This window comes from Larus michahellis, chromosome 12 (genome assembly GCF_964199755.1).
Source record: "Larus michahellis chromosome 12, bLarMic1.1, whole genome shotgun sequence".
NCBI classification, from domain to species: Eukaryota; Metazoa; Chordata; class Aves; order Charadriiformes; family Laridae; genus Larus; species Larus michahellis.
Window position 1 is genome coordinate 241,061 of NC_133907.1, and position 14,084 is coordinate 255,144.

The window sequence follows — 14,084 nt, forward strand, 5'->3', positions numbered from 1 at the left end:
CCAGTTATTACTCACAACTAGTTACATTTTCTCATGACTCTGAGAAAACCTTGATTTGGGGCAGAAACCTCACCAAGGAGTCAGGCATCTTCTGATGAATCAGAAGAACTGAGTAAACTTGAAGATAAAGTTAATCTAGTTCCTTAAAGCTTTGCTTCATACCATGCTTTTCTACACCACAAAGAGTCTCAATTATATTCCTTGATACTGTCCCTTTGTTCTCTGACACAGCTACTCAAACACCACACACCCCAAAACAGAAGAGTTTCCTTTGAAGCATTGCCAGGCTATAGGCAACTGTGGCCACATCCTTATGTGTACACGAAGAGCAAGTGCACTGGGGGCACCACACCTTCCTCAAGGTCCGTTGCACATAAAGCACCTGCCTGCATCACCTTCCCTACAGGTTTTCCGCAATAGAAGTTGCTTTTCCTGCCACAGGTTACTCATCAGATGTAAATTCTCAGCAGCAGGGCGCAAATACATCCAGGCACCGTGCAAGTTCACAGAAATTGTTTATACAAATAGATTAATTGTGCATTTACAGTAAAACCTGGCCTGGAGAGGGTAACTAGAGTTCCAGTTTCACGCCACTCTTATAACATTACTGTAAATCTAGTCATATTAAGTATTTTTTCCTTCACGTGCAAGAATTATGCACCCAGCTGACTTTGCACTGGCACAGGAGGAAAGGAAGCTTTCCAGACCTCCTGTTTGCAAAGCAATAAAACAGAACAGGGCTCAGAGATCAGAGGGAAAATAAGCAGAGCCTCTCACTCACCCACCCCCACTCCCCAGCTTACATTTAGCTCTGGCTCCTCCATGCCCTGGGAGCAGGGAGGCAGGACACCAGGGCTCTCGGGGAACCTCAAGCTTTCCCCTTCAGAGCAGAAAATCGACAGACTGGCAGAGCAGAGGTAAAGAGCAGCTCTGACAAGAGAAAAATAGACATGAGAAAAAAAGCAGTGGGGCCCATCAGCATTGTGCATCATTTGGGTTTTAACCTGATTCTGCTCATCTGAACCTTGCAGAGCCTTAGTTTGTGATTCAGGGAAAAAAAATAAATCTGTGTGTGTGCACTGTGATGGACAAGTACATTAATATGTTGTCTGGAATGAACACATGCTTACAGCTCATCATCTTCCCCAAGAAAACCATCAGTGTGCACTCACCTAGAGTTAAAACCCAGCCCAGCTCCATCCTCTCACTCACACCAGCTCTGCTGACTACGCCAGACCTATACAGACTCTCCTCAAAGCACCCCAAAGGGTTTGGTCTTGCATGACTGCATGCTTTCATGACTATTTTAGAGCTCCTAAAGCATTCTGGGCCTAACTCTTACCTATCGTAAATGGCCCAAGTATTAAGACGCTGTAAACACCTCTTGCAAAAAGGTAGCTGACTATCCCAACGCTTCAATATCGGAGCAGGAGCTGTAGCCACAGCCTATCCTCTGTTGGTAACACAAAGGAGACACAGGTGACAAACTGAGGATACCCACCCGTGACACTACAGTGACTGCCTGGGACTTACAGCCACTGCCACATCCTGATGATGAGCAACTCAGCAGAGCTGTGGTTCCCAGGACAGCACAGCTATTCCCCTCCCTGTGTCAGGTATATCCATCTTAAAGGTCTTTTGGACCAGCCCAGTAGCTGCTGCACTACTGGGAAACAAGGTATGATATCTCTGTCAAGCTTCCAATGCAGCAAAAGCCACCTTTTTCTCTGCATTGAAACCTTGACAAAAGCAAGGCCACAGCTGAGAGAAGAAGACGGGAGCCTGGGGCAGAGCCACCTGCCTTGGTGCAGGGTGTTATCTGGTGAGCAATGCAGCAGAGGTGCTTTATACTTAAGTCTCCATTTTTTTTTTAAAACCAGGCTGCTTATTAGCAATGCACATCAGCACCAAAGCAGTAGCTTTGTACTTCAGAGTTACTCTCTTAATCAAATGCAGCTTCACAGAGCCATGCTAATCTCATTTTTCAATGTCCAGGTTCCCTACCTTTGCAACGGATAAATACTCTGAGGAGCTGCATTTTGACTGGCATCCAAAACTCACCACTAGCTGCCGTGATTGTGATTTATTGTGCTGCTAACAATCAATCTCAAGGCAACCGTGTGCATTTGAACTGAGAGAGAGGACTGTGCAAGGGTGGGGGAACAAACACCCACCAAGAGCTGACAACTCACGAATCCCTGACACTCTCCCACATTTCTGCATTGCAAAACCCACTCCAAGTACACTGTGTAGAGTGCTTCATGTCACCTCTCCCCTGCCTAGTCCAGAGCCATCAGTCTGGTCAACCAGAGCTCTAAGTTTCATTTATGCACCTTTTTAATCTTACTTGGCAAGAGGCTCTCCATATGCAGAGCCAGGGAGAAAGCTGGGGAGCAGTGCAGCCACCAGCCTGACCTGCTGGGCAACACTGCCCGGCAGAGCGGGATGCTCCCCAGTGGCAGCAAGACCTGCGCCCGCGGGGAGCAGCAGGTCAGGAACCCCCACAGGGGATGCACCCCCTGAGCCGCAGTGATCAACACGCTGTCAGCCACAGAGGAAGGAAAAGCACACCCACAGCTCCCAGACCCCCTGAAGCCCACTTTTGAGTACTGTAAAAAAATACCATACAGCTCCATCTTACCTCAAAAAGAGTAAGCACTGAAGTGGATGCTGTTTCAGAGGATCTTCCTTCACATCACCCAGGCAGCTTCAGAAACCTGGGGCATCACTGAACCAAAACCCAGTCCTACATCACACAACTGCAAAGAGAGGTCAAGGAACATCTTCTTCAAAACCTCCTTTAGCTCCTACTCAGCAGAAGAGCACAGAAAATCCCCACAGTCACCCACCACCTTCCCTGGAGCTGCTTAAATTTGCCTCCTGGGCCATGGCAGGATTGAGCCCACCTGGGCCAAAGCCCCCAGCTGGGCCAGCTGCCCTGCCCCCCCCCGCCCGCCCACTGAGCACAGCCCACAGTTCTTCCTGCACTGGGCTCAACGGAGAGGGGTGAGCTGTCTGCAGGGCTCCTGAGAAGGGGAAAGAGGGAGGGGGGTTTGCAGTTTTGATGCCATCAGACCTTCAATGAAGTGGACCTTGAGCAATGCTTTTGCTTTTCCAGCCTGAGCATGTCTAGGAGCACAAGGCAGGAATTATTTCCTCTTTTCTCCTGTCCAGTCTTTTGCTACTAACGCTGTTACGCAGTCCTGTTTTATACCAAAGCAGGGGGAATTTCTAGACTCGTTTTTTAAAGAAAAAAAAAAAAAAAGGGGATAGCAGCAAGTGTTCAAATAAATTCTCATTACAGTTAGGATAGCCAACAGCAAGGATTCCTGTGAGACCACGTTGCTTTCTTAATAAATCTCAGTGTAAGCATCACTGCGACAGTCACCATAATGGAGACTTTGTTTCCAGCCACCTTATTCCAGGGTTTCTGTCCCTGGTCAAGGCTTCCCCTCCCTCGATGGGGAGGCAGGTCTCAGCCTGCGCAGGGGCTTCAGGACCAGCAGCATGGAGAAAAAAAATTCCAATAAATCAACCTGAGGGAAAAGCAGCCTGAGCATGTTAAAAAGGATGAGGCTGACTCCAGGTTTCACACCTTCCCCACCTCAAAGCACCCCAAGCCATCTCCTCCATCTTTACTGGGAGGGAATCACTGGCGGGGACCATCCCGGAGCATCGGGACTGGAGATGAAGGAGCCCTGGGAGCGGGTTGCTTCGGGCCCTCCAGGCGCAAACTGGATTAAATGTGGGTGCACGCAGCGATGTGGCCGGAGCTGCCACCGGGACCGCAAGAGGAATGAATCAGCTGGAGCAGGAGTGGGGATTAATGCAGCTCCCGAGGAGAGCGACGGCAGAGAGAGGTGCCAGCAGATGTGGGGGAAGGGTTTGGGTTAGGACAAGCAGATAAAATACAAAGACAAAAAGCAGGAAAGAAGAAAAGCTGCTGTGAAGTTCAGATACTTTGAAGTTGGAATTTACACCTTCCAGCAAGCGCAGCCAGGGAGAGCCAGAAGCACTGCAAAACGAGTTTTGATGCTGGAAGCACAGGGGAAAGATGCATCTGATTTCTTAAGTCCTATTCAATTTGCAGCATAGAAATCTGCTTAAAATCAAAGGCTTTGCCACTTTTGGTTTCCAAAAGTCACAAAATTGTTTCTTCCACTGAGTTGCAAAAAGAAAAAAAAAAAGAAAAAGGGTTAAAAATAATTTATTGCCAATCAACTGTGCTGCAGTGTCCCCACATCACCTCATTAGCCGCAGAAAGGTAGCTTAGTAACAATATTTCTCTGCCCATTCCCACACACTGCACTGGTTGAACTTGGCTTTTTTTTTTTTTTTCATTTAAAAAAATTCCCCTTTGGAAATTGTGGTTTCAGCTGAGTAGCTGAGTTTCAATTTTCTGTGGGAAGATGTTAGTTCCAGCCTTGAATCTGAAAACGAAAAATGTCATTTTGACACAGTGATTCAAACCAAACCCTGCCCTCTCCCCTGCCTTGCCGCTCCTGGAGCAAGGTGGATGTTTCCCACTTCGATACTTGCGACCCTGAGGTTGGGGCAGGGGCACTGCCCCCCCTCTCCAAAATGTAGCATTTTGGTGTTTCTTTGCATGTGGGACAGGAAAGTGGATTTGGAGCCACTTGAGCCAACACCGGGGCCATCGGCATCCTGCCACGGCCACTGGGATCCTTCTCCTGCCCGGGCTGTACTGCCCCTCACAGCCCACAGCATCACGGGCATCCACCAAAGTGCAGTGTCGGTAAAGCAAATCAACTCATCCCGACGTGGGTTATTGCCTTGTTTCTTCCTGCCAGTCCCCATCCCACAAGACCCCTGTGCGCAGTGTTCTACACCGAGGAAGCTGTTTGAGTTTTTATCTGTGTATTCGCAGCACATGAGACATCTGTGTCTTTTCAGGAGGGGGCCTCAGTTTCCGTGAGCCGTGTCAGCTGCTGCAGAGCTCCCACCATACCGAGGGCTATTCCTGGCCGTGCTCACATGCGTGTGGCAGCTGAGGCAGGAGCAGGGCCATGAAGATTGCAATGAAGAGAAAACTCGCATCTTCATTACCTGCTCGAACACACGCAACGAGGGAGTTGCTTGTTTTGGTCCACGCACTCAGACTGAAATGCAGATTTTGCTTCCTTAAAGCTGACCTGTAGCACAGACTCCCCGGGAGCTGCCGCTGGCTCACCGCAAGGCTGCGTGAGCTGCTGAGGCACCGGGAAATCCAGCCCTGGTGAGCCCGGCTTCGGGACAAAGCATCACTCTTGATTGCAAATGGGTTAAAAGTTTTAGCTCCAACCACTCATGTGAAATTTGGTTAGACGCTAAAACGGAGCCAGCAGGGTTCTGCTCATTTAAAACATGATTTAGAGGAAAAAAGGCTTCCTGGCTAACAGCTGGTTAGTAAATGGACTGGAAGGCATCAAACGCTGGCAGCACAGAGCAGAACTGCATACAGCACACTCTCCAGTACCTCCAATACTTCAAGTGCTCCCTGGTGCCTTGAGAAGCCCACTTGCACCTCGAGATCATCACTCCTGATTCATCCTGGAGCCCAGACTGCTGGGGCCAGTGTCCTATGGTCTAAAAAGGCAATGAGTGCAATTTAACCCAGCGTGCTGCTCGTGAACCTCGCCTGCATGGTGGAACGCACTTGTCCTCCAAGCAGTACCCCAGCTCTGTGGGAACCTCTGGCTCCCGTGGGGCATGGGGACAGCACCAGGCTGAAAGCCCCACCGCTCACCAGGGCCCTAAGAGCAGGTGGGGAGAGTCCCCTGCCAAACACCCCCCCAACCATCTTACAGCTGCTGACACCAGGGGTTGTTGAGTAATTTGGGTCTAATGGTAGAAGGGCTCCAAACCAGACTCGGTTGGGTATTTGGAACACCAGACCCTGTGATCAGTGACCACTGAGCATCCCATGAAGCCAGGAGAGCCCCACCAACGAGCCAGGCAATGCCATAGCATAAAAAGCAGCTGATTGCTTACCATGGGGAAAAACTATTCCAACCCAGGGCTGCTGCCTTCCAGTACTGTATCACCCCAGATCGTCTTTCCAGCAGCAATGCACAGAGAACACCAAGAATCCCACAAAATAAACCACAACCAGGAGATGAGTGGCACAGTTCCGGGATCAGAGCCAGGGGGCTGGATCTGGGATTCTCTTTCCTGGGCTGCAATCAAGCTGCTTTCAGTCATTACTAGTGATATTTTCCCAACTGGCCATCAGCTCGGGGCTGCGTTGCAAGTAACCGACCATGCAGAGCATCCAGGCGTCCCGCTGAAGTCCACAGGAGCTCCTTGTGCTCACAGCTCCCCCAAATCAAAGCCAAGTGTCCACCACTTGCCCATCCAAACCATCTGGAGAGGCAACTTGTAAAAGCCGGGGGCGCTTTCAGAAATGCTGCCACCTTAAATGGAGGTTTGCAATCAGCCAGAGAGAAGGGCTGGGGAGATGGAGGGCTAAGGCAGAGCTCACAGTCTTCAGGCAAAGCCCAGCAATTAATTACTACACACTGCTTAGTCCCAAGAGGGACCTCAAGGTCTGTGTGAATCTACAGGACGTCCTTCAGAAACAAAAAGAAAACCCCCTGCAAACAGTTAAGTTTTCAATCACTTTAATGTGATCACTGCAATTTGACCACAGTCTCAGAAAGGAAAGTCACACAAATTATCTGTGCTTAGGATTCGCGTCAATCTACACAGTTCTTGTTGACTGACGGTTATTCAAGTTAAGACCTTCTGACCATCGGTGATGTTCTTGGCTGAAAGGCAGAATCGCAAGTGTTGGACATACTGGTGTAAACCAGGAATGCTTCTTCTGGGATTTAAGCTGTGACACCTGATCTACTCAAAAGAAAAGAGAATTGTACACGCACACATGTGTACACATGGACCGAGCATGCAAATACACTGGGAACCAGCTACAGCTTCATGGGAAGAAACATGTGGTGGCAATACAGAGGTTGGCCTGTTATTCAGAAGGCTACTTAACAAGGAAGGGGGGAAACCACACAAATATCAAAAACTGAGAAAACTGATTTTCCAATATTTGTAAAGAAAATAGGAAGAGCTTTTGAAATTACATTGTGTTGGCAAACTCTGATTTTTGGGTAACAAAGCAAAAGGTGAAGGCAAATTTTCCAAAGTATTGTAAAATTTATTGTATAAGTATTGCAGCTTTTAGAATGACATATAATTGCCACTATCGGTTACTGTTACACAATAAGCGTTTACAACAGATTTTGTAAATTGGCATCAGAGTACATATTCATACTAAAACAGCAAAATATAGATAAGTACTGCATTGCATGTGCTGTCAACAGTTTATATAAGTTTAAACTTGAACAGAACTCAGGATACAGGACTGCCTATAACAAACTCCAAAGCCAAAGCAATGCAACTGGAAGTTTAAGAAAATATTAATACAATGAAATGTGTCTATAAGGCAGGCAAATTAGGACTTTAATGTTGTCCTTCATGAGCTTCTATAGTACAGCAAAAATCTGAAGCGCGGTTTCTGGAAAACTTGTTTTTTGTAGCTTTGTGTTGTATATAGAAAAATCTCTGAGCAATACAGAAGAGATTAAAAATTCATTCTGTTCTCGCCTAGCACTGCTAACGCTACACCTGGATTCAGTCTTTTCCCGATCCTTAGTAAAAATGTTGGGCTTTTATTTCTTTATTTTTTAAGATAGCAGTTAGTGCAATTTTATAGTTCAGTACACACACAAAAGGGTGATTCTCCAGAAAGCAACTGGATTTCCTTATACCCCCACTTGAGATAGAATTAATTTCGCAACACTTATGGAAACAACGCACGAGATTAGTAAAGCTGAATCTTCAAACCGGTGAAATGGAGGGCTGTGAAGGGAACACAAGTTGTACCAGTGTCAGCCCCAAACGAAACCCACCCTTCCTCACCATCCTGATCGACAAAGCCACGTTCCCATTCCAGGCCCTTAAGATCTGGGGGCACTTCAAGGGTGCTGTTTGCCATACTGTAAGGTAAGAAACTCTGTAGGATTAACAACCCCTTTAAAAGCTAACGCAACTCCTAAAACTTTGAGCAAAAGGGCAGGCTAGGACAAGAGGTTGCTAAGCATTAGCAATGCCTTCTTTCTTCATTCTTAAGGGGCCTGCATCTGCTGGCAGCTGCAAGACGCTAGAGACTCCTCTGGAGCAGGACTGCAGTCCAGCTTCTAGCGCAGTTCTCTCCTGAGCTGCGTGAAGGCCAGAAGGAAATGAGTGGAGACACCAGCAAGGGTGTGCAAAGCAAGTTCTCTGCCTTGGTGGCAATACGGGATGTGGGAATTGGGAAGAAATGGACCCCGAGGCCAAAAGTAACATTAAATAGTAATAATAATAATAACAATAATGACAACAACAACAACAATAATAATAATAAAAAAGAACAGACCATTATTTCTAAACACCCATTCAGAACTTGGAGTTGATCTGGGCCCTAGATCTGATATCTGCGCTTGAAATACAGTTCTTCGGACTGCAAAGCAGAGGGATGGACAAAAGAAAGACAAAAGGTGACAACCTGGCTCCGTCGAGGCGGACTCAAGTTGCACCCACTGCCTGGGACCCAGGGCTCCCCCCACCCAGGGGACCTGCACCAGCAGTGGTGAAGGTGGCAGCTTGGTTTTTGTGCACAGCATGGACTGAAAGGCATAATTTGCAACAGAAATTTGGTGTTGATGAGCCACCCCATTTCACGCTCATTAAGTTCACCGAACTAGAGAAAGCGGTAAATGAAACTGGATGCAGGAACTCAACAAACTGGTCACTCAACTGCAGATGCCTAAGGTGATGTTTGAGAAATAAAAACTCACACTGGAAATGGATTAGGGAAAGAGAGAAAAAAAGTAGGGAAAAAACCCTAGAGAATAGATTGAAATTCTGAGGACTTCAAACCGTGAGAGCTGGGTTTAATTGCACTGCATTTTTAGACCCTCCCCCACTACCCCTCTGTGCCTTTCCAGATCCTGCCCACCTCCCTGACTTCTCTGTGGGGTTTGGTGGCCATGACAAGGCGGCACGTGACAAGACAAACCCATTATTTAACAACTTCTGGTCCCCATGACACCTCCTTATTCACTGCTCAGTTTTAAATGTGTGATGCATATTCCACCCAAAACCTGCGGAGGTAACCATTTTTTTTTTTGTAGCAAACAAAGCAGTTCAGATCACAGAACACCACCCCCCAACCCGAGCTCCCCAAAAAACCCAACCCCAACACCACGATTCACACGTTTTGGCTCAAGAGGGCAGCAGATATTATATTTCGGTTTCTCTTTTGGTTGGTATCTCATTTACAATATCCACCACAGTCTCCTACCTCCCCGGCAGGACAATGGGCATCGCTGAGTTGGAGCTCGCTCAGAACAGCGGGAGACAGCGGAGAGGCAGCCACTGGTGCAGGGCTCTCAGGGTCTCCAGGGCGCGGGCAGCGCTGCCGGGAAAGGAGGGACCACAAAACTGAATGCAAGGTCCAAAGGAGCAAAAGACCAGACACTGGTTACTTGTGACGCTAACGATGATTTTGTCTTCCCCTCTCTAAAAAGGGAGGGTTACCATTTTTTTAATAAGGCACTAAATAGACACGTTACATAAAGGAAAGATACATATTAAAAACTCGTATAAATTCATCAGTTTTGTACCTTTCATGACAAACTAGATTATTCCTTTGCATTACTTTTTTTTGTGGCTTTTTTTTTTTTTTAGGTCATCAAAATTTAGGTTACATGACTGTAAAGCTATGAAGATTTCAAGAGCTGTGGAAAAGCAGTCTGAAATATTAAGAAGGTACAGGACTATTTCTAGGAGAAAATAAAAAAAGCAAAAAATAATGATCAAACTTCAAGTTCAGCTATTCATCATCATCTTTAAAATATAAATATTGTTCAAATGGTCAGAACTTCAACACCGTTCTCGTGGTTTTTGTGGTTTTTTTCAAGTAATAGAAAAGTTGCTTAAAAACGATAGTTATTGCCTTTATATCTTTCATTTATGTCACTCTACTAGATAGCATCCTGCAGAAAATTAAATCACACCTCCTTGTAAAAATCTTCGCGCTCCATGGTTGCCCTACCGACCCTTCCTCGCGCTCGGAGAGATGGGGCTGAGAACAGGTTCTTCCCTTTTGCTTTCTCTCACGCGCGCACTCAGGTTCCTCACTTGCTCACTCCGTCACATACAAATTCACTGTGAGGGTAAAACACATACCAGACACCTACACAATATAAAAATGTAAACAATAGCATAGTAAGACAAAACGCTTCCGAAACCAAGATAAATTAAAGTCACAGAATGCCCAGCGGGCAGGAGGGACCGTGCTGCTGTGGATGAGGACATCTTCAGAAGAGGTAAAAGGGGTTTGCTTCTAAAGCGTTAAGCATATTTCTTTAGACTTTAATTAATACATCACAGGAGCAGATTCATTTCCACCTACTGTATCTGATGCCTCTTTAGCTAGGATAATAAAGTAAAAAATAGCAGAGACCTGAGGCAGCCCAGGGGATGGCGGAGCTGCGAGACATGGCTGCACCCATTTATCCCAAGCAGAGGTTTGGGAGGTTAATACAAAAGGAAAATTACTTTCACCACCACCAACCACACTTTTCAGCTCGTACTTTCAATGAGATATTTAAAGCCCAGCTGAAAGGCCGCTGGTGGGTACATTATCATTTACTCAGATGAACTTCCATAATCACTGCTTTAGCTTCAAATATGGCCCTTCAATTGAACATTGAAAGAAATGAACCAAAAACCACTTTGTTCCTTCAGACACAGAAGTTTATTCTCACCCCCCCCAAAAGGTTAGAGGCTGTCCAGAAGAAAAAAAAAAAAATAATCAAGTAATTTTTGCCTGCTTCAGTCGCTACTGACTCTTAGAAGCAGGGAGTTTTCATTTTACCTTTTTACTCCAATAATCCTACTGGATAACATACACATACACACCGACTCCTCTTGCTTTGTAGGGAATGTATAGAGCCGTGACTGTTGGTGGCCACGCGCAAGGACTCTGGAAATTACGGATTTGCATAAGATGCAGTCTCGCTCACCGCTCCTCCCCGGGCTGGCATCTCCACTTCAGCGTTTTCCACCCCCTTCCAGCTACTTTGTTCTTCACTTCAACACAGATCCCTTAACAGGTTCATGGTAGACATGATAGAGGCTTTGACCAACACAAGCACTGACATATTTATATTAAAAAATAGTGCAAAATTTCAACATTTATATAAATAACTCTAAACCCCTGCTTTTGATTTTTTGTTTGTTTTTTGTTTGTTTTTTTTTGTTTTGTTTTTTTTTTTTTTTTTTTTACAATGTAATACACGTTTTTTGAGTTGGCACTCAAAAAATTGCCATTTTTCTTCTAGTTCAGAAAACAACTTTTTTTTTTGTGAATAGGCCTCTTCTAATACAAAAATACTCCCGCTCCTTACACATACACTTTCTCTTATTTTTAATATATATTTATATATTTATATTGCAGATCTTTAAACAAAATGTTTTTGTGCAAATATTTTGTCTTTAAAGATAAGTGAAATAAACAAAAGAAAAAGCATTCACACACAGCTCAACTAGAAACAAACAAACAAAAAAGGACTACAGTTGGTGTGGGGTTTTTTTCCATTTTAAACGTCTAGACACAGCTCAATAAAGAAATGTTTTTGCAAGCTTGGTACGCTTGTGCATTCAGACCAGACATAACAAGTAAATATTTATACATGGAGAGATGGGGAAGGGCTTTCTTTTTTTTTTTCCTTTGCTCATCTTCCTCAACTCACTCACTCTCCCCTTTTTCTTTTAACGAGAAGTGCAGTGTGTTTCATTTACTTTCTTGCCTTTTTTTTTTTTTTCTTTTTTTTTTTAAAAGGGATGCCCTTTTTGTTTCTCTTTCTCTTTGTTCCACGCAGTTGTGCTCTCAAGGCCATTGATTTGTGAATGATGGAGTCTGCTGCCCTCCAAGAGGGAGGGCATCCCGTTGTTCTGCTGGTGCTGGTAAAAAGTCGACCCGGGGTAGTGCCCTATCACCTCGCTGTAGGTTGGCGGCGGTCCCTCCATCCTACCGTTGCTCCCATAGCAGGTTGCACTGATCCCAGAGTTACTGCTGGGGGGGCACGGCCCCCCGTACACAGAGTTATCTATCAAGTCACTGTCAAAGATGGTTCTGTTGGGGGGGGCCCGGACTGACTCCCTGTTGAGCTCCATCTGCTGCTCGGGGTCCCGCAGCTGCAGCGTGCAGGGTCCCTGGTACGGAGGGGGCTCCTCGCCGTCCGACAGCGAGATGGTGGGTGGCAAGTCGATCTCATGCTGCATGTAGGGGTAGGTCGGCTGGAACCTGTTAAAGCGGTCCCTCTGCAGAAAGGACGGCACTGCCAGGCGGTCACCGGGTCTCGGGGTGTAGATTTGCTGCTGAAAGGGAGGAGAAGAGGGAAGCATGAGATGCCGCAGCCCAGGGGCGCAGGAGAGGCAGCGGCACCCGCACCCGCGTCGCCCTCACCTCTGCTATTCCATTCCCCGACATGGTGCTCTCCGAAGGCCACAGGCTCCCCTCCTGCATTGGAAAGGAGAAGAGAGCGCAGAGTGAGTCCGGCTGCAGCGGGGGCTCTGCTCCTGTGAACGGCTGGTGCCCGCTCTCACCCTTCACCGAAGCCCAGGCAAGATGCTGCTGCCGCTGCCGCCAGTGCGCCCCAGCGGCAGCGCAGGGCACGTGCCCTCCTCTACCTGGGCAGCCAGCTCTAGTAGGGGTATCCTAAGGGTATATGCTAGGGGTATTAGCATATTACCACTGAAAAACAACACTTCTGGTTAAAGTTACACTCAATTTTCACCTCTGTTTATATTTAATAGATCGCTTGCAGAATGAATGATGAGAATGACACCAGCAAACAATGCTCTCCCATTTGCAGACTTCCCCCCTCCTGCCCACGCTCACCCAGCATGTTTCTCTCCCTGGTTCAAACACGCCAGAGGAGTATTTTTCAATTTGTGATCCATGAGCCGTGGGTGATTCACAAGACATCACAAAATGCTCCATGAAATAATGACAAGATTTTAAAAAAGAAAAAAAAAAAAAAAGGAAAAAAGAAAAACCTTACACCCACATTCTGATGCACACAATCAAGGAAATCATGTAAAAATAAAGATAATAAGTTAATAACCAAATGTTAAGCCTAATTTTGATTTGGCTAAAAAAAAAAAAAAAAAGAAATCTATAGCAACAGGATGGTTTCAGAGTATTTTTTCCTCAAAAGGATGGGTCGTCCTTGGCTTAAAGAGACTGAGGAACTGTGGTCTAGAGTCTTCCTTATGCTGCAAGCATCACATCGCCCTGATCCTGCAATCCAATCCCACATGCCAACAACCCCAGGCATGAGAAAGCCACAAGCCAATTTCCCCCAAACCATGAGATTAGTTTACGATTCATGATCAAAACAAACAAACAATGGTTCTTCCCATTTGCACAGTTCACCCTAGACACTTTTGCCTTAAGAACTAAAATATTTAAATATTGCTGATATTCACATATAGCAACATCCATCCGGCAGGCAGGGACGGAGGAAAACAAGCCAAAAGGCTCATAATTAAAACCTGGTATAGCTGGCACTTCTCAGTTCCTTGCAGGTGAGTCTCCAGTTCTGGCACTAGTAAGCCAGGCACAGGCAGAACTATTCACCACCAGCGGGAAAAAAAAAAACCCACCAAGGGTGTTTCTTTTTCCCTTTAAGGTGTCCCATCTGAAGGCCATTCTGGGGCCCAGCCTACGCAGCAGGACTTTCAGATGAGCAAACCACAAGCTTTCCTACTATGAAAATACCTATTTCTATAGTAACCGTGGTGGCTGGTCTGGGCAGCCTGATGCCCCAGTGAAAGCCTGTAAAAAGCTGCAGTGGTACCGCAGCACCACAGACACCTTCGCTGACAAGTCAAGAAGGGATTTTGCCTGTCTCGTGCTCCCGGGACCTCCTCCAGCTGTGAAGCACATCTGGCCTCATACCAGGCTGCAGCATGCAAGGGAAACACTGCTGCAAACCTTTCCATCTATCCCAGTAAGCAGCTGAGCA

At 46.4% G+C, this 14,084-nt stretch overlaps 1 protein-coding gene across 3 annotated transcripts in view; it reads right to left on the minus strand.

Moving 5' to 3' along the window:
* Positions 1 to 11,626: 11,626 nt before the first annotated feature.
* Positions 11,627 to 14,084, minus strand: part of PMEPA1 (prostate transmembrane protein, androgen induced 1) — a 45,605-nt gene continuing 43,147 nt past the window's right edge. Inside the window, exons 3-4 of one of the 3 annotated variants that reach the window (XM_074605017.1) lie at positions 12,521 to 12,574; positions 11,627 to 12,432 (exon numbers count right to left, since the gene is read on the minus strand). In XM_074605017.1, coding sequence (XP_074461118.1) covers positions 11,887 to 12,432; positions 12,521 to 12,574 — 600 coding nt within the window. In that variant the 3' untranslated portion in view covers positions 11,627 to 11,886. The remainder of the gene's footprint in view (positions 12,433 to 12,520; positions 12,575 to 14,084) is intronic. The other 2 variants (XM_074605015.1, XM_074605016.1) reach the window with 2 other exon arrangements.